We start from the raw sequence: 26679 nt of genomic DNA, 5'->3' as shown, positions 1-26679 counted from the left end.
GCTCAGTTCATGATCCCAGCGTCCTGGGATCGAGTCCCACATCGGGCTCCTTGCTCATCAGGAGCCTGCTTCTGCCTCTGCCTCTGCCTGCCATTCTGTCTGCCTGTGCTCGCTCTCTCTCCCTCTCTCTCTGACAAATAAATAAATAAAATCTTTAAAAAAAAAAAAAAAAGAAACCAAAGAGAATGGTCCACACACCTATAACATGCCCTTTGGGATGCGTTCTCTAAGAATGGCTGATAATCACTTAATCGATGGCCAAAAATCACGTAGTCTAGGCCTCAGTGAAGGCAACTAATTTAGCAAGTTGAGAGGTTTTATTTATTTATTTATTTATTTGTTTATTTTAAGATTTAATTTATTTATTTGACAGAGAGAGAACAGGTAAGTAGAGCAGCAAGCAGAGGGAGAAGCAGGCTCCCAGCTGAGCTGGGAGCCTGATGTGGGGCCTGGGATCATGACCCGAGCTCAAGGGAAATGCTTAACCTACTGAGCCATCCAGGTGCCCCAAGTTGAGAGTTTTATAAAGTTATTCTTAATTGGCTGTCACCAGTGTGAAGTGTAGAGACAACATGGCATGGGGTTAAGAGCAAGGTTAATTAATTGTCTGTCTCCAGTCAGGCAATTCATTTCAAGTATCAGCTTTGCTATTACCTAAATGGATGATCTTGAGAAATCGTTTAATCTGTCCAGCTCTTAGCTTTCCTGTCTGTGAAATGGGGCATACAATCATAGTTATATCTACCTCATAGAGCTGTCTGTGGATTAAATACAAATATTCTAGAAAACTCTTAGCACACAGCCAGGCTCATACTGAGTATTTGATTTCTGGGCTTTTGTGTAATTGGGGGTTGGCAGAAAGAAATGCCTCCTGTTAGTTTCTGAGTGAAGGAGATGCCAACTTGTGCATATACTTAACAGCTGTTGGTTTTCTAGTAGCAGCCCAAGAGTTAATACTGTGAGAGGGTGTGGGTGGCTCCTGTTTAGACAAAACCACATCCCAAAGCTCCCTTTTAACCAGGTTTGCTATTGTTAGGGTTTTTCACCACCTCTTTGAAGTTTCAAGATTGACAGATGTTATTCAGTAATTCCTGACCCACCAAATTTTTACATGTAGGTTTTCAAAAAGAAATCACAGGAAATTTGAGGGGAAAGTAAAACTTTGGTTTCTGATATTGAACAGGGGCGGGGGTGATTTCTAGAATCTTCTTCACACATAAATTTCAGGGGATTTCTGTTTTTGTGTTTCCCTTAGCCTGAAAAAGAATAGCAGTTAGCGAGGAAGATTCTTTTCATCTATGGCCAGGAATTACAAATAAAATTAGCAGCAATAAGTGAACTGTTCATTTGAACATGTTGCGCTTTTTAACCCATTGAAGACACAGCAAAGTAATTATGCCATTAATGTTTGTTTATTTTTTTTTAATTTTCTAGTTCTGTCATTGCCCCATATGTGAAAGAGAATATTCACCTTGGACCAAAGTGAAGTCTCCTCACGTTCTGCCAATGCCTTAGAGGTTGTTAAAAGAAATAACATCTATAGAAGAGGGGCCAGCAAACTTTGTCTAGGAAGGGCCAGGTAGTCAGTATTTTAGGCTTTCTGGACCAGGTATCGTCTCTGCTGCACGAACTTCTTAGTCTCTTTCTTTTTCTAAACAACTCTTTAAAATACAAACAAACATTTGTAATGTATGGGACTTTACAAAATAGTCCCTGGGGCCATGGTTTGCCAGCTCTGCTCTAGAACAGAAACACGTGTGAGGGCTCTTGTCCTGTGGAAGTCATCATCCATTCAGCTTCTGTGACCAACATTCACTCGGTGTAGGTACCCATTCTGAGCCAGGTGCTGGGTATAGCGTGGTGATCAGTATGTATAGATTTACCCTATAGAGCGTGCTTCCTCTTGGGGGAAACAAGCAACATGGGAATCAAGCCGATTTATGATGATAAGGCATCTTGTGTGGAGGCAGACAAGTGGGTGCTTGAAGCAGACCCATCCATGAGATCCTTCAGATAATAGAGGCAGAGTTACTGGGAGGGAACATTGTTTCCCACTTGGACACCTCCTTCATCTGGCCCTTACCCTTGCTCTCCAGGCTCATACTTTGCTGAACAATGGGGACAGTCCGTATTTGTCCACATGAACTGTTTCTACTTTTGCAGTTCCAGTTCCCTCTGTCGTTGCCTTGTCCCCTTGTCACTTCCACCCCCACTCTCACCACCTGTCCTTTGTCCCATTCATGCCTCCCAGTGTGAGCAAGAGTTTGGGTTTTCAAGTCAGTTGCCATATTGTTTCCCCTTTCCTGTTGTTTTTCATGCACTAATAGATCTTTCCCCATAATAGTGATTGTTTTGTCCTCTTGTTTGCTGAAATTCAGATGTTCTGGGGTTACTTTTCAAGGTCTTTTTTAGTGCCATCAGATAGACATAAGAGCTAAGGTTTTCATCTAGAATATATAGGCAGTGGAAGTTGGCGTTTCCACTTAGAATTGACCCTAAGACCAGGCAGGACGTCAAGTCAAACTTGAATAGCCCCTCAAAATAAAAACCCGAGCGCCCCAAACCAGCACAGCACAAGCTTCATTTCTCACTGTGCTTTGTTAAGTGATGATATCAAATACGATCTAGGTAATGGGTTCTCTTCAAGAGGCTATGGTTCTCTGCCTTTCACCTGGACTATATTCTTACTACTGTATCCTCATCAAACACCTACAGTAGGTGAAGACTGTCTATTGAACAATTACAGATACTTTCTCTGACATGATGTCCAGTTCCTTCACCCACATTTTTTCTTTCGGTTCCCTTGCTGGAGTTGGCAGTTTGGGAAAATTGCTCTTCCTCAAGCAGATCATATATTCGCAGTTTCTAACCTAACATTCCTTCTAGCCATCACTGACTTTTTCCCATCTTCAACTGACCACCTCAGAGACAGTCCTTGCCACCGTGGTTCCCTGTCTCTCTAAGCTTTTCTACATTCCACCAATGCGTGTAGACTGCAGCGCACATTCCCCACCTGTCCCAGGTGGCCCTGTGTTACTATGCATCTGTGTGCGTGTCCTAATCCTCTCCTCGTGTTGTAACCTCTTTGAGGGCAGGGCCATACCCATGGTAGTCACCCAGCAGCTCTATGTTGAACGAGCGAATCTAGCATCTGATCATGAGGTCTCCTTGTTAGTAGGTACCTGTGAGGGAGAATGAATGACACATAAAAGCAATAGGATTCTGGCATTCTTGCCCAGTGGAGACAGCCCACCACAAAGCTCTCACTGAACCATAACTGCCTTTCACTGTTTCTTGCCGCTGTTTCTATTCGTGTTTTTCTTCCCTAAAGGAAAACCATGTGACGAGAGTCAGCCAAGGCCAGCGCAGGAAGTAAAGTTTGACATACACGACAGTATGTGTGGTCAGATAGCTGGGGCTAAGGACTCTCCTCCATCACCGCACAGGTCTGCCTCAGTGGTCCCAATTAGAAAACCGGCTACATTTCCTTCTTTTTACTCTTCTCACCTTTGTAGTAATATTTCCACTGTTGCCAGTAAGATTTCCTGTTCTACGAAACTTCAGATCAACATGCACATTGAAAAGAGGGATGTTGGGCAGTTGGTTAAACATCTGCTTTCGGCTCAGGTCATGATCCCAGGGTCCTAGGATCGAGCCCTGCATCAGGCTCCCTGCTCATTGGGGAGCCTGATTCTCCCTCTCTTCCTCCCCCTTGTCATGCGTTCTCTCTCTCTCTCTCTTTCCCAAATGAAAAAATAATACCTTTGGGGGGAAAAAGAGGGATATTGGGTGGATATGAGGTAACTGACTTCCAAAGAGACCCTTTTGCACAGACTCCTCTCCCCACTCTCTTCCTACCACCTGCTTAAGGGTGGACTGAGTATCGGTCAGAATAGGACAAGCTGGAGTATATAAAAGAACAAAGATGATGATAGAACTGTGCCAGTCTCTTCATTTTTACCCTGTGCCATCCATACAAGCTTTTTGGAGGCAGGAGCTGTCATTCTTTCTTTATTCCCAAAGCCTCCTTTAATGCCCTGGGTTTAGTTAACACTCCATAAATACTTCATCCATTTATCCAACACTTACTGAGGACCTGATGTGGGCTCAGTGCTGTTTCCAGTAGTAAAAAAGGAAGACGTGGCCCATGGCAGCATGGAGTTGTCAGTCCTTTGAGGGTGGGATAAGTAGGAAAAATAGGGAAAGACCCCCATAACCGGAGTCATAGTGATTTAATTCAAATTGTGCCAAGTTGTCATATAGGAAAAATGTAGAGTGTTATGATAATATATAAAATAAAACACTTTCCCACATTTTCCTGGATCTCCTTTAGAGAGTGACATTGAAGCTGAACTTTGAGGGAAGACTAGGAGACCTTGAGTAGGTGGCCAAGGGCAAGGAAGTCTGGACAGGTGCACCCACCGTGGAATAAAAAGTCACAATTTATTATCCACAAAATCTATGCAGATGTTAAAACATCTAGGTGCTGCAGATATGAACCCATTCTCTGACCTTGCATACCCACTGAACCCAATTTCTTCTCTTCCTCCTTTTGTTTCCACATCAGAATATGCCACCAACAACCCTGACCTGTTGTTAGTCATATTCCAAGTGACAGGCGTCAGCCTCCTGCCACCGCTGGGAATCGCCATAGCCGTCATCATCACCTTCTACTGCTACCGCGTTCACCGGCAGCAGAAGCTGAGCCCGTCCTGGGAGACCAGCAAGCCGCGGAAGCTCATGGAATTCAGCGAGCACCTGGCCATCATTCTGGAAGACGACCGCTCTGACATCAGCTCTACCTGCGCCAACAACATCAACCACAACACAGAGCTGCTGCCCATTGAGTTGGACACCCTGGTGGGGAAAGGTCGCTTCGCTGAGGTCTACAAGGCCAAGCTGAAGCAGAACACTTCAGAGCAGTTTGAGACCGTGGCAGTCAAGATCTTCCCTTATGAGGAGTACGCCTCCTGGAAGACGGAGAAGGACATCTTCTCAGACATCAACCTGAAGCATGAGAACATCCTGCAGTTCCTGACAGCCGAGGAGAGGAAGACGGAGCTGGGTAAACAGTATTGGCTGATCACCGCCTTCCATGCTAAGGGCAACCTACAGGAGTACCTCACACGGCACGTCATCAGCTGGGAGGACCTGCGCAAGCTGGGCAGCTCCCTCGCCCGGGGCATCGCTCACCTGCACAGTGACCACACCCTGTGTGGGAGGCCCAAGATGCCCATCGTGCACAGGGACCTCAAGAGCTCCAATATCCTCGTGAAGAATGACCTGACCTGCTGCCTGTGTGACTTTGGGCTTTCCCTGCGCCTCGACCCAACTCTGTCTGTGGATGACCTGGCCAACAGTGGGCAGGTAAGTTAGACCTGGATCGCCTTACTTGTAGGGGGCCTATGCCACCTCTCCACCCATCTCTCATGTCTTTTGTCTCAAACAGCCCTATGCGCTGGACACCTGCCTAGAGATGCTAGCCAACTTCAGGAGTTGCCCCTGGGCATGCCCCACTCTGTCCTGCCAGTGTGCTTTTCTAATGAACAACATTTCCCTTCTGGTTTCTGCCAAGCCCATCTAATTCAGACAGACATTCTTCTCCTTAAGTCGGTCTTCATTTCTCTCCCATTTGCAAATGACTTTTCGTTGCTTTGAACAACCCCATTTGTGCTTTGTTCTATCTTTTTCCTCTCTTCTGCTTCTACTCAGCCCTTCCTACTCTGAACTATTTGTGGCTACCTTGCTTTCTTTTTACCTTTCTAGAAAGCAGCCTCCTTCGAGCCCAAATCCACTTGCATTTTTGCTCCCATCTAGCACAATGCCTTGAACAGTGAAAGTGACCAATAAATATTTGAGTGAGTTGACAGACTGAGTGAACACACAATTCTGTGGTTCCTTTGAAGCATCTCACAGATGAAAATAGAAATCTTTTTGGGTAAGGAGATATTGGAAGATCACTAGAAAGTACCAAGCCATCCTTTATGAATAAGAGCGCCCCATCTTTTCACACACTGGAAGCTTGATGTGGATTACAGTATAGTCTGGAAAGCACCATTGTTTCCTCTAAGCAGGTGGGGGGGTATGTGCTTTTGAACCATTTGGTTACTACTCAGTCTGACCTCTTGGGTCCATGGCTGCACAGCCAATGTTCAGATAAATATATCGAGTGAAACATGGATGGAGTAATATGACAGGGTAATGAGTCATGCAGTGACCTATTAAGAAGAGAACTTTCTTCTGTTACATACCATTAAGAAACATTCCTTGGGACAATAATACCAATTTACCTGATTTTCCTTAGCTTCTTGAGAAGGTAGGACTTCACTGTTATTTAGTGAAGCCACACATGGTATAAAACCAAACATTTAAGTGATCCCTTCCCTAGAAATATCTTTCTTTTTCCCTATGTATGCCAGTGTTTTCACATTATCATAGTCCAAACAAAACTACATGGCATGGCCATCAAAATTATAAAATGGTCTAGATTTAGTATTTTATTATAGAAATACTTTCATGCAGTTTATTTTACTAGAGATTTTATGCAATTATACTACATTCTTGGCACACTGGAATGTATCATAGAGTAAACAAAGAAGATTAAGATAGTCCTTAAGTGACCGAAACTAATGACAATGATTCTTGTTTCCCCCATAAATCTTGGTGTTTCAGGAATGAGAAAAACAGTTAATTTGCAAAAGCAAAAATAAAGATCTAAAGTAGCACAGACGTTGTCTCCCTAGTTATCTGTGAGGATGTTATTGTATAATACGATAACATATATCATGAAACTAGATAAAGCAGCTCTGGGGTTTGGCACTTCCTTATTTTGGTATGCTTTGTTTATATTTTTGAAAGTGTTTTCAGGGAGAGAAAACCTATTTTTAAAAATAATTTCATAAGCTGTAACTTTCTTTGCCTGTCTCATGATTTAAAAGAGCACTGCACTTTTCAGAAATCATCTGCATGTGTAGAGGACAAACATCAGTTATATTTTTAAAATAAAGATGCAGCTGGAATTGCATGATGGGCCTCAATGTCTTTTATTGCTTTAGGTGGGAACTGCAAGATACATGGCTCCAGAAGTCCTAGAGTCCAGGATGAATTTGGAGAACGTTGAATCCTTTAAGCAGACAGATGTCTACTCCATGGCTCTGGTACTCTGGGAAATGACATCTCGCTGTAACGCAGTGGGAGGTATGTATGGACCACCATCATGGGGCATTTTGATGCGTCTTCAAAATGATGTCATGCCTCTTACTTCAAGCATGATTCCAGGGGTATAATAGTGTTAACCCCACAGTTGGAACTAGTTGAGATCTGTTAGTACACAGCCATTCCAGGAGGATTGGGAATTGTGCTAATAAAGGCTAGATTTTTAAGCTGAAAGCCATGTTTGGAGCATAAAGCTTTCTATCCCCCTTTCTGAAGTATGATTACTTTTCTTTTGATACATCTTACCAGATATTTAAATATCTGGCAAGAGATAAACATGAAAACAATTCATAGAATTAGTTCTATTTATCCAATGGAAAATATTATTTATATATATTATAAAAATATTTGTATTATAAAAATATCCAATGGAAAATATCTGATTTTTGTTTCATTTTCTATTTTAAGGGTTCTTTTTGAACCTTAAGAATTATAAGGTCTAGGTAGTGGATTTGGCTCAAAGTTTATTTTTATGGAGATGACTTTACTTTGTTGGGCAAAACAAGTGGAACGATTTGGTATATGTGTTTAGATTTGTAAAACTCTAGTAGAGAAGTTTTTAAGGAATGCTATGGTATTCTTTAGGGGTGTAGAAGGGATGCCACTGTTTTAGACAGCATTATCCTGATCTCCATGGACATGAGAATGGCTCAGGTCTACATTTTTATCCTTTTCGCATTCTTCTCAGTAGTTGCCATGACTGAGCTCTCACCTAAGAAACTTATGCATCTCAGCTTGGTCTTGGCTGGTGGCTAAGTCAAGCCAAGCCAACTCTAGTTTTATTTTTAACTCTTTGTTTTGTAATATTTTTAGACTTACAGAGCAGTTGCAAAAATAGGATAGGGAGTTCCCATATACTCTTTGCCAGCTTCCCCTACCATTAACACCTTACCTAAACCACAGCACAGCTATTGAACACAGTCATTGACATTGGCACAATACTCTTAATTAGTCTGTACAAGTTATTCATGCCTCTGAGTTCCCAGCAATGTCCTTTTCTGGAGCAGAATTCAGCCCAGGATCCTATATTCCAGTTAACGTCCATGGCTTCTTGGTCAACTTGTGACACTTCCTCATTCTGTATGTTTTTCCTGACCTTGACACCCAGGAAGAAGTTAGACTAGTTCTTTCATAGACGGGTCTCTCAACTTTGGGTTTCTCTGATGTTTTCTCATGGTTAGATTGAGATTGTGCTTTTGGGGCATGAAGAACACAGCAGTGGTGCTGTGCCCTCCTCGGCAGCTCAGGGAGAGGGCACAAGACGTCAGGGTGCCTGTTCAGTTTGGTCCCTGGATTGGGGTGGTACCTGCCTGGTTTCTCCCCCGTAAAGATACTATTTTTTTCCATTTGTGGTTAATACATATCTTATAAGCAGCTACCTTGACCTGTTTCAGAAGTACTCAACACATATTCGTAAAGATACTAGACCTGTTTCTTATCATAAATTTACCTGCTGATTTTAGGATCCATCAGTCATCCTTGTTGGCAACTATTATTGTAATGTTTGCCTATCAGTGATTTTCTGTTTTCTTAGCCTTCCTACATGTGGAAGTAGATCTTCTGCTGTAAGGGAGATCTGTCTTTTCCCTCACCACCCCCAGTATTTATTCTTTCCATTATGCATTTATATCGGTGTGGAGCTATGAATATTTATTTTATTCTATGAGTATCTAATATCATCAAAATTTATTTTGTTGCTCAGATCATCAGAGCTTTGATCACGGGGCCATACTACCCATGGGTAAAACATGGTGGCTCTGGTTGGCACCACGCTGGCTCTGAGTCTTCATCCTGTTCAGAGCTTCCTTAACCGATCCTCCAGAATGGGTCCAGATCACTCTTTTCCCCTGGAAAGCTTACTGTCCCATCACCTATTTGCCTGGGTTCCTGCATAGGGATGGCACTTCCTATCTGGCTGTCTTGCTGAGTTTCTTCCCCAACAGCACTTCCAAAACTAACTGGGTTTTTCCTTGCACAGTGAAATTTGTTTAACCAAGTTTGAGCCACCGAAGATAATTTTCTGCTTAAAAGCTTTGACAGTTCCAAAATGAATCCTCAGACCAGTATGCGTTGTGTAAGAGATGATGCTGTTGTCACTGTCAGAATAAATCTACCTAGATTTCGGTATCTTTTCTCTCCTTTCAAACCCGCTATTCTATAAACATGAGCTGGAGATTGTGTCTCTGTCTTTCCCTCTGTCGGCTCAGCCAGCTTATTAAGGTCCTGTGTGAGCTCCCTGCTCTCATTGTTATCAATGACTGAAGCCCTTTCCTGTTGATATCTGCTGAGAGTGGAAGAATTCAGGCTCATGGGGAAGAACTGAGTTCACCAACTTTTACAAGGTCTAAAAACGGATACAGTATAAACAAGTTTTCCCAAGGAAGGAACAGGATCTCATTTGCTCAAAAAACCTTTCATAACCTTTAGGATAAGAACAGACAGCTTTTGGGGAACCGGAAAGAGGCCATCCCGGTTCTCATTTTGTTTGATCTTAAGCCCACAGTCCTTTTTCTCCCATCTCCGCTCAGGCTGCAGAAACCCAAGTTATGTATCTGCACTCACTTCGATCCCACTGAAAGCCCTTCAGTTGATTGAGTATGTGAACTCAGAGATTAAGTCCTTTCGTTAACCTTCTTTGGAAAGCATTGTTTTTTGGTTTAGGGATTTTTTGTTTTGGTTTTGTTTTTGTTTTTGTTGTTTGTTGTTTTTGTTTTGTTTTTTGTTTTTTTGTGTGTGCGTTTTTGTTTTTGTTTGTTTGAGGGGGGATCTACCTTAAAAACATTAAAGACAGATTCTTAGCCTAGTCTTGGTTTCAGAAACTTTTCTTCTGTATTTTAGGAGTCTCGTGGAAACAACATAAAGCCTGCAGATAGATGCATTGCCTCCCAACTGTTGTTGATATAGGGGTAGAAGGATAGGTTTTGCCTTCAGGAAGTTTGTAGCCTACTGATGAGACGGACTTCTTTTTCTTTTTCTTTACTTTTTTAAAAACGTACGCATGCAGACACATCTCTTACCTTAAAAGTAAAATGGATAATAATTCCCTCCAGGTAATATTAGGCTTTAATTCTGAAAGTCTAAGAAAGAGAACAGGATATAAAAAGGTTTTCTTGAAGCTTAAGCCTTCTTTTCTGCAATCTGAGATAAAACGTGTGTAATTACCATTTTTCATTGACCATCTCGTTTCTAAAAAGGAAATGGTGGAATATGAAGCTTAACTTAGTCTGATGACTTGTAGATTGAGATTTTTATTTTGCAATGTAGGTCAGCTAATATTCCTTCCAGCTTTATTCTACGTAGCAAAACATCGAACTGAATATAGTAGGATACCAAGCATCAAGGGACCGTCTTACAGGGAATGAGAAACCCCAGCTTTCCTGGCTTTAAGTGAATCCATTCTGTTTTTGTGGTTGAGCCCAGACTCTTCACATGGATCCTAAATCTGACCCTCGCTCACCTTTCTGGGCTCGTCTCCCCAGGCACCATTGTACCACATAACAGGTCTTCTATGAATGTCTTTTAGGTCCCAATACTAGGCTTTGTCTTATGCTATTAACGGGAACTGAAGTAGACTTTTGAACAGGCAAGTGCAATTCAGTTGTGACCCGTGCTGCAGGAAGGTAAGGCAGGGCACTGAAAGCCCATGACAGCTGAGGGGAGTGCAACAGTAGGGTCAGGTACAGGGGGGTTAGGTCAGCTCTGGAAGGAAGGGGAAGACTCAGGAGTGTCCCCTTGAGTTCCTTCTTGATCAGTCTCTCCTCTGTGCAGAACAGCTCAGGGGGAAACAGAGAAAGATAGAGCACCACACTGGAGAAGTCTCTCTTATCAGATGAGAAAATGCAAACAGAGGGTAATAGCACTCTTCTGAAAGCAGCTGGTCCAGCGCCATTCACACCCAGGAGCTCAAGCGATGAGCTGTCATAATTGAAGAGGGCAGTCAAAAGGGGAAGGCCTCCTGGTGGATGCAGGTGTGATCATGTCGAGCTTCAGAGGAGCAGCCGCCGTGACTGTGCACTTGCCTTACGGGTCCACTCCTCCCATCTACCAAGGACCCTGAAGTGAGCACTGTTACTGGCTGCATTTTACAGATGGGAAAACTGAGGTGTCAGGAGTTGGGCAAGCTGTGTGGCCAGGGATCAGAGCCCTGCTCTCTGACTCTAGCCCACTGGCCCTGGCCTTCCTAGGATACTGCCGGCCTGACCAACGAAGGATATCTCAAGTAAGGGACAGCTGCTGTCCCTATTGTTATCATTACGGATTGGGCAGCCAGTGCGACCTTGTGCATCCTGGCCTTTAATTCAGTGCCTCTCCGGAAGTAGCTGGCAAAAACGTTCAGTGACAGCCTCCTTCATGAAAGTCTCCAGGGACTGACATGGCCATCTCCTCTGGGTGCATCTCTGTCAGCAGAATCCCAAAGCTGTTCCTTTCTGAGCATGTTTTGGCCTCAGCACCTTATAGTCTGAAATAACTTTCTTACCCTTTTTTCTCTGACAATCTATTTATTCATTCATTCCTTCCCTCAACAAATATTTATTGAGTACCAGTTAAATGGCAGGCACATTCAAAATGCTAAAGGCACAGCAGTGAAAAAATTAAAACCAAAACAAAACAAAACAAAAATCAGTCTCTGTCCTCAAGGGACAAGTTGTCTCTGAAGAGCTAATATTCTAGAAAGACAAGTGGTGAACAAACGGGTACGTGATACAATACCAGCGGTGGGAGGAGGCGAATATGATGATTTTAGGAAGGAAAAATAAAGAGTTAGAGACAGGTTACGACAGAGGGCCTAACTTCAGACACTTGGATCACCTGACAGAATATAAAAGTGAAGAAAACAGGTCTCTCAGAGCCACTGGAAGAAGGAGGTGATTGGTCTGTTCCTGTCTTATAAAGAAGGAGGAGGGTCATGCAGTCGTCACTCGGCAAGGGCAGACGGAGAGCCTAGCTCTGTCTTACAAAGAAATCTCTGTCCGGCTCTCGGTTTGTTTGGTGTTCATGCAAGTGTCTGTGGTGTGGGAGGCGGATGGAGGCGGGGGGCCCTTTCAAGGCCCCCTGTGGCCAGCACAGCAGGCACAATATTCACATCATCCCCAGCCAAAACCCCAGCCTAAACAGGCCCACAAGCAAGCCGACTTCCAAATCCCTGGCCATTTGGCTTCTGAATAGAAACTGACACACAGCAGCCCGCAAAGCAAGCGTCTAACCAGAGGAGAAACGCAGGCCCTGAGCGGACTGTCAGCTTGCCACCGCCATGCAGAACAGACAGGAAGAACGCACGAATCAAAAAGAAAGGAAAGAGACCCAAAACAAGGACAATAACAAAGAGGGGTGGGGGAGAAAGGCTGAAGAGAAACAGGAGAGAAGGGTTTTGCTTTCCTGGGTTTCAGGGGAATCAAATCTGGAAGCAGATCTAAAACTCAGGAGCGCTGCTTCTGGGAGAAGTGTCAACGGCTTTGCTGCTCTGTGGGGTTGGCACCACATCAGAACAACAGCTGTGTTCCAGATGCTGGACGGCGCTGCGTCCCAGGGCCTTGCCCTCCGCGCGCGCAAAACTGGGGAGGGGTGGGGAGTGGAGAGAGGCAAGCGTGGCTTCTCTTCAGAACCTTCGAGACAAATTAAAAAACGCTGCAAGGGTCTGGGAGTGCCGGCTGGCTTCCACCAGTGAGAAGACTTTGGGGAAAGGCAGCGGAAGGGGTGTTGGAAAGAAGATCAAGTTTTCCAATAAAGACATTTCTTAGAAAAGAGGCAGTCAGTGTGGGGGTGGCGATTGTGCGGTGGTGGGGCTTGGTGTACCTGGCCTGGAAAGCAGCCTGAGGGCGGGACAGGGACTTGGTTTGATTGAATAATTCTGTTGTGTGAGCATCTGCCTTGGGTTAGGTGCCTCAGGCCCTGGAACAAAGAATTGAGCCTAAGTAGTTTATTTGGGAAGTGATCTCAGGAAATGCTAGTAGGGGAATGGGAAGTGAGTCAGGAAAGGGAAGGAGGCCGAGAAATGGCATGTTATCAAGCAGGACACCACTGCAGACAGCTGGAGCTCAGTCCTGCCGGGGACCCCCGGTGCAGTCAGACACACCTTGACCTTGGCATCACACCACCTGGCTCACGAGGAAGCTGGGGGCTTACCTTCCGAGCCCCTTCCATCTTGGGTGGAGGGTAGCTCCTGGGGTAGTTTCGGAGGATGAACACAAGCTGCCCAGCCTCTCCCACATGGAGTTGGGCCAGCAAGCATGAAAAGTTGTGTGGCCAGCGGTCTTCTGGGAGTAGACTGAGTAATGTTGGGGAGCCCACTCACCCCTTAATTGGCTTGCTCTCCAGCTCTTCCTAGAAGGGAGGCCTGAGCCTGGGCTTTGTTTGATCAAATGCACAAAGAGGACTCTAGAAAAATGTGCACGAACTTCTTTGCCAACCCTGTCCTGATCTGGTGCTCACAGACCAAGTTGTGAGAGGCTCATTTTTCCCCACCCCCACCCCCACCCCCACCCTCCCACTTGTTTCCCTAAACCCAAAGTGGACGACTATTTGGGTTTAATGTCGGAAAATAATAGTAGTTAAGGAGAGGGCTGCTCTTAGTAATCAGTGCTTTTTTTGCATAACTCGTTTAGAAATTACAAACCATCACTATCCACTGGTTCCGTAAGCTTCCCCCTCTCAGAGTCATGCGGTGAGCAGGGCTGGCCAAGGCAGGGAGGAACACATTTGTCACATCTGTGACAGGCGTGTTCCCACCTGGGGCTGCCCCAGCTGGGCTTGCTCTGGCTGGGGGAGAAAGAGCTCACTGCAATGCTTGAGGAGAGAGGAGAAAGCATGCAAGGCTTCCTAAAAAGGCAAAACCATTTTCAGAGTTACCAGTAATCTAGCATGCAATTCTGAGTGTTCTTCCCGGAATCCAGTGCACACTCTGGCCTCTCTTTTCTCAACTGTAAAATGAAGTGTTGGATCACGTCTTCGGAGACTCTTCTTCCACCTTCCCTGTCTGACTCATTTGTAATGCTTCAAGTGTGCTTAATAACTTGTATTCACTTCCTCTGTCAAGATGCAACTCCTATTTCTTCCTTGCAAAAACGTTTACAGCAGTGCCGCTCCAAGCCTGTTCCGTGGAAGGTGCTGGTTCTCGGATGGGTCGTTCCGGCTTTGTGATATGATGAGGACAGAGCGGGTGTTTTGTGACTTTAAGAGCAGTTTGGTGTTGCCCACGACACCCGAGTAGCTTTCATTTGTCTTGTGATTTGTTTCCGCAGTGTTTTACTCAAGCTTCGGTCTCCAGTGAACTGGGGAGTGAAACACCTCATCTTTTATAAAAATACAGATTGAGAAAGGCTCATTGTAAACAGTAAGGGGAAATTTTAAGTCACCTTTAATCCCAGCATTCAACCTAAGCCAGTTTTGTGCAACTAGGAATGAGGATTGGGAGAAAGATTTGCTTTTGCCGTATCCGTCTATTTAGTAATTTTGGAGTCTTAATCACATGCACTTTTTTCCTTTTCTTTTTTTAAAAAAATATTTTATTTATTTATTTGAAAGAGAGGGAGATAGAGATAGTGAGAGAGAGAGCAGAGCGCAAGCCAGGAGGAGAGGGAGAAGCAGCATCCCGCGAGCAGGGCGTCCAATGTTGGGGCTCGATCCCAGGACCCCAGAATCACGACCTGAGCCGAAGGCAGATGCTTAACCGACTGAGCCACCCAGGTGCCCCTCACGTGCATTTTCTAAAATAAAAATACTTCAAGCACCAACATGAAAAATAAATAGAGAAAGATAATGGATAAGTAGGGATAAAAGATATGGAATTGGGACCCAGCAGTTTTGCCAGAGTGCTTGAAACGTCTCAGCCTCTAGATGCTTGAAACCATGGGAGAAAGTGGGAGCTAAAACTAGCCCCTGGTTTGGCCGGTCACTCGCTCTGCTCGATACCTCAGGACCATCTGGGTATCTGTGCTTGATATCCCGTCCCGGGGAGGACCATCGGTGCCCACCAGGCTGACAGAGACCTCCTGCCCTCAAACCCCTGCCTGGAATTAAGGCCTCCACCCGGGTGTCTGTGGCCACCTCCTTCCGCTGGAGACAAAGCAAATGTACTCCGTATCCTGAGGGCCTCTGGGCAGACCTGAGGAGCAGTTAGCACAAGGCCCGCCAGGAAGAAGAGGCCTCCAGCATAATGTCTGTCAGCAGTTATCCTCCGGATTGGGGTGGAGGTCTGAGAATGACATTGCCTTCATAGCCACAAAAGGTGGGGGGGGGGGAGGCATTACTGGCTGACGGTGGTTTTCATGCTGCCACAATCAGATATTAAAGCTGGTGACAGAGAGGCACTGCCAAGCATAGGTCATCATTCTAGAGCATGACTAAAAAAATAGGTGGGAACAGTATGCTTAAACTGTGGGCAAAGAGCAAAGACAAAGAGGAATTGTAAAAATCCATAGTAAGACCGAAAAAAGACAAAAATTAGCTGTCTTGGAAAATATGTATTATATAAGTATGACATCCTCCGGGAGTTGAAGAAAGGTCAGCTTAAAACATGCATATGTTTTTTTTTTTTAATTTTTTATTTTTTTAAGAAAGAGAAAGAGCACAGGGGAGGGAGTGGAAGAGGGAGAGGGAGAGAGAGAATCATAATCAGGTGCCATGCCCAGCACAGAGCCCAATGTGGGGCTCTATCTCAGGACCCTGAGATCATGACCTGGGCCGAAATCAAGAGTTGGACGCTTGACCAACTGAACTACCCAGGCACCCCTCTTTTTCTCTTTTTACTTTTTTTAAACGTGCATGCGCTTTAAGTCTCCATCTTGGTTCCTCACCGGAAAGACTACTTCACTGTTCAGGAATTGGGGTGTGCCTGTTTGGGCCACATGATGCTCACCCAGACTTGTCTAATTTGAACTTAGAAAGAGACTCATGGAATCACATTCTCCCAGCTTGACTCAGGGCCAGCTGCTTTCAGGCTGTCCTTGACCTCCCTTCCCTACGAACTCTCCCACAAGTCACATAATGGAAACAGGCCTCATACCCCTTAGGGATACTAGAGAATCTCACAACTTCCCAATGTTTTAGGAAAAGTAGGAAGTAATCCAGTTAAAATTCTCTTTGCTCTGGTGAAGGACTGTCGTCTTTGTCTTCTTTTCCAAAGGAGCGTTCATGACTTTTCCTTTACCCGTCCCTGATATCCTATGCATCTCTTGAGTGCTCCCCCATTCCCCATGGAAACCTGCTTTGGTTCCCACAGAACTTACAAAATTAGACACTGTGGTTTATGTGACTTTGAAAATTAAGACTAGAAATGAAATAAATTGGCCCTGGGTTATAACCTCAACTATGAAGATGGTTTCCTTTGTTGTGAAGGAATCTCAGCCATGAGATCGACACCTGGGATTGATTCTGATCCTGCCATTTTCCTTCCCTGACCATGGTCATCCCCTGCCCCTTTCTGAGCACTGTGCTGTGAGGATCATTGATGGGTTAGTACATTCAGTTTCTCAAGAAGAAGCCCTAGCAAGTCTTCCTCAGGGTGGCTTTGCAGCTAGGGTCAGAGGGGGCAGTTTCACTGAGAGATTGACCTAAAGAGAAAGTACTTCCTTGGCAGCTGTCTTAGGACAGCTTTACTAGAACTAGTCTGACACAAAGATTTTTTTTTAAATTTTATTTATTTATTTTGACAGAGAGAGATCACAAGTAGGCAAAGAGGCAGGCAGAGAGAGAAGGGGAAGCAGGCTTCCCGCTGAGCAGAGAGCCCGATGTGGGGCTCGATCCCAGGACCTTGAGACCATGACCTGATCTAAAGGCAGAGGCTTTAACCCACTGAGCCACCCAGGTGCCCCTGACACAAAGATTTTTGTGCAATGGTTCATTGAGAATAGGTCTCAAAGGAAGGGAGTAAGAGAAGCAGGAATGGGAGAAGCTCAGCAAACCTGTAGTTTCAAGAGTTCTAGCCTCGGCCTGATCTCATGGGGGAATTCTAGAGGGTGAATTGCCCCACAGTCATATCCCTGCAGAGGCAAAGTGTTAGACTATGAAAACCCCCACATAAATTTATTGTTGGCTGCAGGGTACTGTGGGGATGAGACTTTCTGGAAATCTCCAGGCCCAGCAGCAGTCCTCCAGAGAGGACAAAGGTGTGAGCCCTCAGAACTCAACACCTGTGGCAGCTGGGTTCTGGCTCTGCTGGCCAGGTAAAGGGATCTGGGCAGGGAGCCAGTGACACCAGCTATGGCAGCCAAAACAGCTGGAAATAGACACTCTGTGGACTGATAGATTATCTAAAGAGCACTTTATATCCTATACAAATCCTATCCCATTATACTGTATTAGAATATACATACCTCAAGTCAGTGTGCTAAGAGGTCATCATATTGTTCGATTAGATTGGATTACAAGATAAGTCTGGAGAGGAATATGGAGGTCATCCAATTCAGCCCCTTCCGTTTATAGAAGAGACGGGTTAGGTCAGAGTCAGCTGTACTGAGAACCAGCTCTGATTGCCAGTCCTCTGCTTTTGTTTGGATTCAACCCAACTCCTATCTAGTGAATGCCTGCTGTGTATATGGCACAGTTTTAAGCACTGAGTGGAGAATTGGAAGACCCTAGACTCAGCCTCTGCCTTGGACCTTACAAATTTAAAGTCTATAGAAGATAAGGGAATGAAAGAAAGAAAGAAGAATATTATGCTGATCAAAGTTCCACTCTCACCCCTAGAACAGTGAGGAGGAAGCGTTATGGCACTCGAGGACAAAAGTAGACACACAGAAGGATGGTTTGTGCTTGTCTCAATGTGATGTGAGGCCTTCATCTCAAATCTCCTGAGAAAAGACGATATCCTGGTTACTCTTCTACTTGGGCTTGGGAGTGGGAGTATCACAAAGATGAATATGCAAAGGGGGGTTCTGGAAAAGGGGATAAAACAAATAAACCAATAAGAATAGGCCATCCCCGGGCGCCTGGGTGGCTCAGTTGGTTGAGCAACTGCCTTCGGCTCAGGTCATGATCCCGGACTTCCAGGATCGAGTCCCGCATCAGGCTCCCAGCTCCTTGGGGAGTCTGCTTCTCCCTCTGACCTTCTCCTCTCTCATGCTCTCTCTCACTCATTCTCCCTCAAATAAATAAATAAAATCTTAAAAAAAAAAAAAAAAAAAAAGAATAGGCCATCCCTTTTCAAAAGGTGCCTTGAAAGCTTTTTCACTTCTTAGCCTGGAAGGGCAAATTATTGAAAGTTTTACTCATTAAACAAGATTATTTTGCTAAGGGCCAAAGGTCCTACTTCCTGAGAAGTATATTGGATCCAGCCCATCCCCCCTTTCCATCACAGACACATTTTAATATAGGCGTGTTTTCTATCTTTTAGGTTATCCTGTGCCGTGGTGATGTGTGTATTGATCCCCCCACTTAAGTTAGTATGTTGTTTTAGTATTCAACTAGAGTTGAGGCATTGCCACTTTGGACCAGATCTAAAATTCATTCATCCATCCATCCATCCATTCATTCATTCATTCCTCAATAAAGCATGTGCTGAGAGCCTCTTGTATAGGAGGTTCTGTCAAGGGTGCTAGGGATTCAAGAATGACGAAAGGGAGTCGGAACCTGCCCTCAAATATTCACAGTCTTGTTAGATGAGACAAATAAACGTGTGATCGTGTCACAATATGGTACAGGCTAAAATAGAGCTCTGCCCGGGACCTCTGGCCGGGAATGGCTTGGGCATATTCAAGGAAGTTTCTGTAAAGAGATTGACTTTAGCAGAAACCTGAAGCCCTAGGCAAGGGGTATATCATCCTCTCTTCTCTTCTTTGTCCCATGGATCACTAAAGGAAAATTACCTTTTTAAATTTTGTTTGTTGATGTGTTGTTAATTGCTCTCCTCCATCATCCCAGTAAACAGCATTGCTTAACATTTGTGTCATCATTGTTGTGGTAAGGAGCCTTGACAAACCTTGTTTTCTTTGCCTTTTTTTTTCTCTTTTTTTTCTTTTACTTTCTTTCTTTCTTTCTTTTTTTGGTAAGTAGGCTCCACACCCATTGTGGGGCTGGAACTCACAACCCTGAGATCAAAAGTCGCATGTCCCCTCCAACTGAGCCAGCTGGGTGCCCTGACATTTTTTTTTCCCTAATCAGTACTCCATAGCAATTTTTTTTCTTCCATCGTGGAAAAATACACATAATCTAAAATTCACTCTTTCAACCATTTTTAAGTGTAGAATTCACTCGCATTAAGTACATTCACAATGTTGTGTAACCATCATTATCTATTTCCAGAACTTTCTCATTCCCCCCTCCAACTGAAACTCTGTATTCATTAAACAACAGCCCTCCATCTCTTCATCCCCCAATCCCTGGCAACCACCATTCCACTTTCTGTCTCTATGAATTCGTCTATTTTAGGTACCTCATAAACGGAATCATGCAGTATTTGTCCTGTTGTGACTGCCTTATCTCACTCAACATAACAATCTTAAGGTTCATCCATGTTGTGTCTTGTCAATTTCATTCCCTTTTCGGCTAGATATCCCCATGAAGTTTACCACCACATATTAAACCTGTTTATATACTGGGGACCTTCGCTAGGCTACCAATCATCGTAATGTGTAGGATTTTTCTACCTCCCAAGAACCAGTTTTGTCCCCCTTGGAGCAATATCACCCCACTAAGAATGCCTGCATTAAAATGTAACCTCAGGGGGGGCCTGAGTGACTCAGTCCGTTTAGCATCTAAGTCCTCATTTCGGCCCAGTTCGTGATCTCAGGGTTGTGGGATCAAGCCCCAGGCTGGCTCTGAGCTCAACATGGAGTCTGCTTGTCCCACTCCCTCTGCTCCTCCCCCCACTTGTGCTCTTTCTCTCTCTCTCACTATGTCTAAAATAATCAATTAATTAATTTAAGAAATAAATGAAATGAAAGCTCAGTGACCTTGTTGGTCTTGTTCTTCGCTGTCCCCAGCTGTTAGCACAGTACCTAGCTCATAACAAGCCCTCGACAATTATCTGTTGAATATCTCTCAAGCTCTTTCCACAACCATTCCTTCCTTCTTATTTTAATCCACCGTTCTTAAAAGTTGCTCTCAGAGTAATCAGAGATATATTTTGATGCTCAGTGCCTCAGGCTACTCAGCCAGAGCTCTCAACCTGCTCAGGTCCCCAGGTGCACATGCCTTTCTCAATGGCCCCGTGTTCACCTGCTCTCTTTAACAGAAGTGAAAGATTACGAGCCTCCATTTGGTTCCAAGGTTCGGGAGCATCCCTGTGTTGAGAGCATGAAAGACAATGTGCTGAGAGACCGAGGGCGACCAGAAATTCCCAGCTCCTGGCTCAACCACCAGGTAAGGAACGGCTGTTAGGAGGGGAGAATAAGATTTCTCTGAAGTAGCCTCTAAGGGAGGAGAGGATTGTAGGATATTGGGCTTTAATCTGGATCCCTTTGTGTTCTAGGGTCCTGTTAGGTTTTGTTTATAAGGAAAATTTCAGTCAAACAGTATAGACTTGTTCTGAGTTCCAAGCAGCAGGTAGACACGGCATTCAAAGACGGCTCTCAGATAATCATTTGAGGGGTATCTGTCCCACTTTGCAAGCCCGCTTGTTTCTGGGTTGAAATATTTTGTTTGCAGGCTCTGCCCCTCACCCCGAAGACTTTACATAGAGTGTTTATGATTTGTTGCCTTCTGGGTTCCAGATATTTTCTCTTGGGAATCTTCAGCTCTAGAAGGAAATACTTAGCAAGTGAGAAGTAAGCAGAGTTTGTCAGCCAGCTGGACTGGGGGTGCCCATTGCCTTGTGCTCAGGGTCATATTGGGCTGGGTGCACAGAGTTTGCAAAGACGAGGCCAGTTCAGGAAAGAAGAGAGCCAAGAGAATTAAGAAAGTGCAAGTGAACAAACAGGAAATGTGTCTGTGGGGCACATCTTCCTGGCTGCTGCTTTTTTTGCTTTCAAGAGATGGTAGGTTAGGCCATTTTTGGAAGGATAGCGGCTCTGGGCTTAACAGGACGAGGGAGAACTATCCAGATTCTTTGTTTGGGGGCATTTCGAGCAGGGCAGTGGTCAGAGAAAAAGAAGAAAGTGGCGGGTGGCGGGTGGCGGGGCCGAGAGGGCCATGTAACATACCCAGGAGAGCGTGAAGGAAGAATGAGAGAGAACAGTGCACTCCCATCTCACCGACAGAGTTGATCTTTCTACGGAGTAAATAGTTTTATTGCCTCCTTGGGAAGAATTCCCTTATCCAGTGAAGGCTGGGGCAAAGTCTTAGGTTTTCCTCAGGGCCAGGCAAATTGAGATAAGAAACAGAAACAACAAATCACGCGCAATCAGGAAGACAGATGGAGCAGGAAGCCCGGTCTGTGCCAATCCTGGCCTGGAGCCACTTCAGCAGACAGACCCTAATAAAGTCAGCGGAGAGAGCGTGAACCAGGCCATTGCGGCCCAGGGCTTCCCCTGGGGTTTTGGGCAAAGCCTCTCTGACTGAAAAGGCAAGTCTGTTCTGTGTTACCTCTGAAATCAGAAGGCACCGGTGTTATTTCTCTCAGATTCTGTTGCCTCCTCTGCTGTACAGTTCTAGTAATGAAGCCATTATTCATGATGATAAAATTCTGGAAAGAATTTGCATAATACATTTTTTCTCTTAATGAGATTTGTTGCCCTGTTGATTTCAAGTTAATGCTTAATATTTAATTTAATTTACTGCCTGTAATTACAGTGCCAGAGTAAAATAAATGTTACTTGTGTACCAACAATACCACTCCACTCTTAACAGGCCATCAATCAATACCATCAATTAGGTGAATTATACAATTAATTCAACATCATGAATTCACTCACAGGTTGAGAAGGGAGGGAGCGGCTCCTAGGTGTGTTGGGAAAGTTATTGATAGTTGATGTTGGACGGAAAAGTGCTGGGATGTATCCGGTCTGCCCGGGCCACTCTGGGGAAAGATCACCAGTGACCAGACCAGCCTCTAACTGCCGGGAGCAGGCTCTAGTTCTTCCCATCAATTTAACCCCTGCCTGCTTTATTGCCAAAAAAGGGTTTGAAAGGATAAAAAGTATTTGCAATGCAAAATAAAAATGACAGCCCTGAGAGAAAACCCTTGCCACCATACTGGGCAGCATTTTCTTGATGGGCATTTGAATGGGACCTTCATGGGGTTGGACGAAACCCTCTGACATAGCCTAGAATCTAGCCCAGCTGACCTACAAGACAGCTGCTTCTACAGTGCAGCCTGATGTTGCTGGGGGTGGGGGGGGTGGGACGTGGGGCCCAGGGGACCATCCTTGGCAACTGCTGGAAGCCGTCCACAGAACCGGTGACTTTCCAAGATGAAACCAGACTAAAGCCTAGACTTGACTCTGACTGCGGTATTCGGTGCTGTTTAAACAGAAATGTGTCTAGGATTCCAACTACAAGGTACTCTAGAAAGGTAAAACCACAGAGACATTAAGATCCGTGGTCTCCAGGGGCTCAGGGAGGGAGGAAGAAGGGGTGATGGGGGCACAGATGATTTTTAGGGCAGGGAACTTACTCTCTGGGGTACGGTAAGGGTGCATGCATGTCATCGCACGTTTGTCAGAACCCCTAACACGTTCCCCACTACAAATTGTGGACTGTGGTTGGTAGGGATGTGTCCGTGTTGGTTCATTGCTTGGAACAAATACACCACACAGATGCGAGATGTCCGTGGTGGGGGAGGAGGTATGTGGACACCCTCTGTGCTTTCCACTCGGTTTTGCTGTGAACCCAAAACCACCCGAAACAAAAAAGCCCAAAAGTGCCCTAAAAAAGAGGTAAGGGTGACAAGATATTGAGGGGGTGACAGGATATTGAGGGCCATTCTTCAGGGGAGTTTTCCAGCATTGGGATGCTTCTGTACCCCAGAGGCCTCCAGGAGAGGTCTTGTCGCAATCAAACGTGCTGGCTCTCCATTTCATGACCTGCCGTGATCAGATGGCGCCCGGGAGCAAATGGGTACAGCAGCTCAGGGAGTCTGTGCCTTCTCTCCCAACCGCAGGGCATCCAGACGGTATGCGAGACTCTGACCGAGTGCTGGGACCACGACCCTGAGGCCCGGCTCACTGCCCAGTGCGTGGCGGAGCGCTTCAGCGAACTGGAGTACCTGGACAGGCTCTCAGGGAGGAGCTGCTCCGAGGAGAAGATTCCGGAAGATGGCTCGCTGAACACTACCAAATAGCTCTTCTGGGGGCAGGCTGGCCTACGTCTGAAGAGGCTGCCCCTGTCACCAAAGAACAAGAGGCAGCAGGAGGCTGTCCCCGAACCTGAACCAATGCTTCCTGGAAGCCCGGGGGTCACTGCCCTCCCTATAAGCTGGTGGGGCTGAGCAGAACCACCAGCAGCGGGGAGTGGGTGACATGAAGCATTCTATGCCTTTGACTTTGTCATAGGATAAGCTGTGTTAGCACTTCCTCAGGAAATGAGATAGCCAATAACATTTGCACTTTATTAATGCCTGTATATAAATATGGAATAGCTATGTTTTATATATATCTATATATGTCTATATCTATATATATACAGCCATACTCTGGAAGAAGACAAGGAAAATAAAATCAAATATACCAGGAAACTGGTTTGTTTGGAGAGCTCTGGAACCAGGCACAGAAGGAAGGGATCCGTGACAGCATTAGCACTTGACAATCAACGTGGGCGCAGGTGTTCGGCCTGCACGAGGTGGGGGCTCTGCCTTAGGAGAGGGGCTCCGAGTCTCAGAGCCGGCCGTGGCCACGCCGCGCTGGCTTTTGCAAAATAGTCATTCCCTGCGCGGCGGTTCTTTTCTGGCTATGGAGCCAATTAGCGTCCCACTGTTTGGGGACCAGATCCTGGGGTTCCTGTGTGCCCCTGCGTGTTCCTGGACTTTTCACTTGAGCTTCAAGCCCACATCTGGTTTGTGAGCCACTTTCTTCAACCAGCTCAGAAACCCTATCCCATCTTTGAGAGTTGAAAATTGCGAGCCCAGTTTTTCACCTTCGCAGGTGTCACAGGCATAAAAATCAGGACAAATTTCCCCACTTAGGAAATCATCACGTATTCTACTAAGGAGAGATCACTCTTTCTTTTCTTTAAAAGAAAACCCCCTACCCCCTATTCCCCTGCCCCCATACCTATGCTACTATATTCCCATGCTACTATAAAAATTTGTTCCCTTTCCTTAAAGAGAACAAATCTCCCCCCTGGGGTTCATTGTGTTCGGTTTTTCATCAGGCTTGGTTCGAGTCTCTAGCTTTCTATGCAAACACCCGTGGGTTCCATCTGTCTGGACTCCTGAATGCTCAGGTACATTTTGGCCTCGTCAGGAGGATTTGAGCCGCACAGCATTGCCGTGGTCAGAAGTGTTTCCTCAAGCCTCTGAACATGTGTTTTGCTTGGCCAGCATGGCATTTGACAAAATTGAGCCACTTCTTAAATATTTGGAGATTTTGAAAAAAAAAAAAAAATCTGGATCTCGCAAGTGAGGATAGATAGCAGATGGTTTCCACGATTCCCCAGTGCACATCATTCACAAAACGAAGGTGTAGACACACTTATAAAGCTGCTTTACTTCTTGATGTAAACATTTGCCTTTTCCACTGCCCACCCCCATCTGGGTATTAAATCCACCCCAAACCAAGGCTTCTTGTAAGAAATGTACTTTCCTTCAGCCCTTCTCTGGCTCTACGAGCTTGAGTCCCTCCCTCTTCCTGGTCGGGTGTTAGATTTGAAGTTGGTCTTTTTTCAGACTGAAGGGGACCCCCTCTAAGCGGTCCCAGGTAAGCCAAATCTATTTTTGTCTATATATTAAGAGCTTTGCCCCTCCCCCCGCATTAGGGAGGGAAGCTCTTATCGAGAAGGTTTTGCCACGGTTATCTTTCTCGCCACCATACCATCCCTTTGCAGGATTTGCCGGCAAGGACTTGAATGTGGGACACAGGAGTCCCATTTGCAGTTAGGAAGTCGTGTCCATGTGGGCAAGAACAAAGAATGAGCTTTAATACTCCATAGGAACTCGTTAATCCACAAACAAGTGTTAATGCTGCCCCCCCCCAAAAAAGTCTCTTTTTCTAAAATGTTTTCGAAGCTACCTATTTTCAGCCAAATAGGAATACAAGAGAGGACTGGCAATGAGTAAGTAGATGAGTTCCATTTGGATTCTGGAAGATCTCATCTCATTGAGGTTTTAGCAGATATGCGGAGATTTGGGATTAGGTGAACCTTGGAGGCACCGTGCTCAGTGGGCGTGAGCTGAGAGAGTTCGGGACAGCTTGCCAGCAGTACCCTGGAAGTGCCCGGAAGTTCCATGCACCTTAGGGCTCGCGGATGCTGTCCCAATAGCTGTTGCTCATCGGCCTCTAGTGGTGCATTTCTAGAATACTGGCCCATTAATGGGATTTTCCAAGATTCAAAAGAGCTTTCTCATTTCTGGGTGGTCATCAGCATAAACTGGAATGTAGTGTCAGATGATACTGTGGCTTGTTTTATTTCTTTTTTCTGTGTCAAGAAAAAGACCAAGGAATAACATTCTGTAGTTCCTAAAAATACTGATTTTTTTTACTACTATAAAGAAAGGGAAAGTTTTATTCTTTTATGGAACACTTCAGCAGTACTCATGTATTAAAATAGGAATGTGAATGCTATATACTCTTCTTATATCAAATGTCTCAAGCACTTATTTTCATTCTATGCATTGTCTTTTATATAAATAAAATGTTTATTAGATGGAATAAAGCAAAAATACTCAGGTCAGCTTCCTGCCTCCTGATCCTATTTATCATAATTAAGCCATTTAAACTCACTTGGTTATTCTACAGTTTATGCTGGAAAAGTCACAGGACAGATTGTCTCCACATTTCCCATATTCATTGTCTCCATCAGCTGACAGTCTTGAGTCTTTAAAAAAAAAAAAATTGCAAAAGATCCATAATATGAGATGTACTAGTTGTCATTGGTGGCCTGGGCATGGAGTCTGTATGTCTTGCAGCCACCATCTTTCCTGTCCCAGGAACTGTTTCCATCCACATGACTGGCACAGCCAACGCTCACTGTTGCTCCTTCTTATATCTTCTTCTTCCCTCACATAGCAGGCCGATAACTGTATCTTTTTTACTTCTGTTGTGTGTCATGGTTCCTCCCTCTTCCTTTCAGTTAATCTGCATCATACATGAATGTGCCTTAGGCTGTGGGTTCCAGGTCATTGCTTGAAGGGTTTCTGGTTAAGGATGTATATGATTTGCTGCCCAAACTTCAGGCTACCTGTTTTGTAATCCTGCTTCTTCTAAGTAATCAACTGAGTTCTAAATAGTTAAGATTATATTATTAAGATTATATTTAATGTAATAATGTGAAGGTTTAGAAACAGCACTGCTGACATTCTGCATTGGATAATTCTTTGTTTGGGGAAGTGGACTTGTCCCATGCATTGCAGACAATGTTCCTGGTACCCACCCCATAGCTGTGACAACTAAAAATGTTGCCAAACACCCCCAGTGTCCCCCAGGGAACAAAATCGCT

At 45.0% G+C, this 26679-nt stretch overlaps 1 protein-coding gene across 1 annotated transcript in view; it reads left to right on the top strand.

Moving 5' to 3' along the window:
• The window catches only part of LOC111158999 (transforming growth factor beta receptor 2), an 88818-nt gene extending 62904 nt beyond the window's left edge, over window positions 1-25914 (top strand). Inside the window, exons 4-7 of the mRNA XM_022521358.1 lie at window positions 4568-5367; window positions 7056-7197; window positions 20384-20511; window positions 23189-25914. Coding sequence (XP_022377066.1) covers window positions 4568-5367; window positions 7056-7197; window positions 20384-20511; window positions 23189-23368 — 1250 coding nt within the window. The 3' untranslated portion in view covers window positions 23369-25914. The remainder of the gene's footprint in view (window positions 1-4567; window positions 5368-7055; window positions 7198-20383; window positions 20512-23188) is intronic.
• Window positions 25915-26679: the final 765 nt, after the last annotated feature.

The sequence above is a fragment of the Enhydra lutris genome, unplaced genomic scaffold (genome assembly GCF_002288905.1).
Source record: "Enhydra lutris kenyoni isolate GAN:26980312 unplaced genomic scaffold, ASM228890v2 scaffoldscaffold66, whole genome shotgun sequence".
NCBI lineage: Eukaryota > Metazoa > Chordata > Mammalia > Carnivora > Mustelidae > Enhydra > Enhydra lutris.
This window is presented reverse-complemented; position numbering and strand designations above follow the sequence as displayed.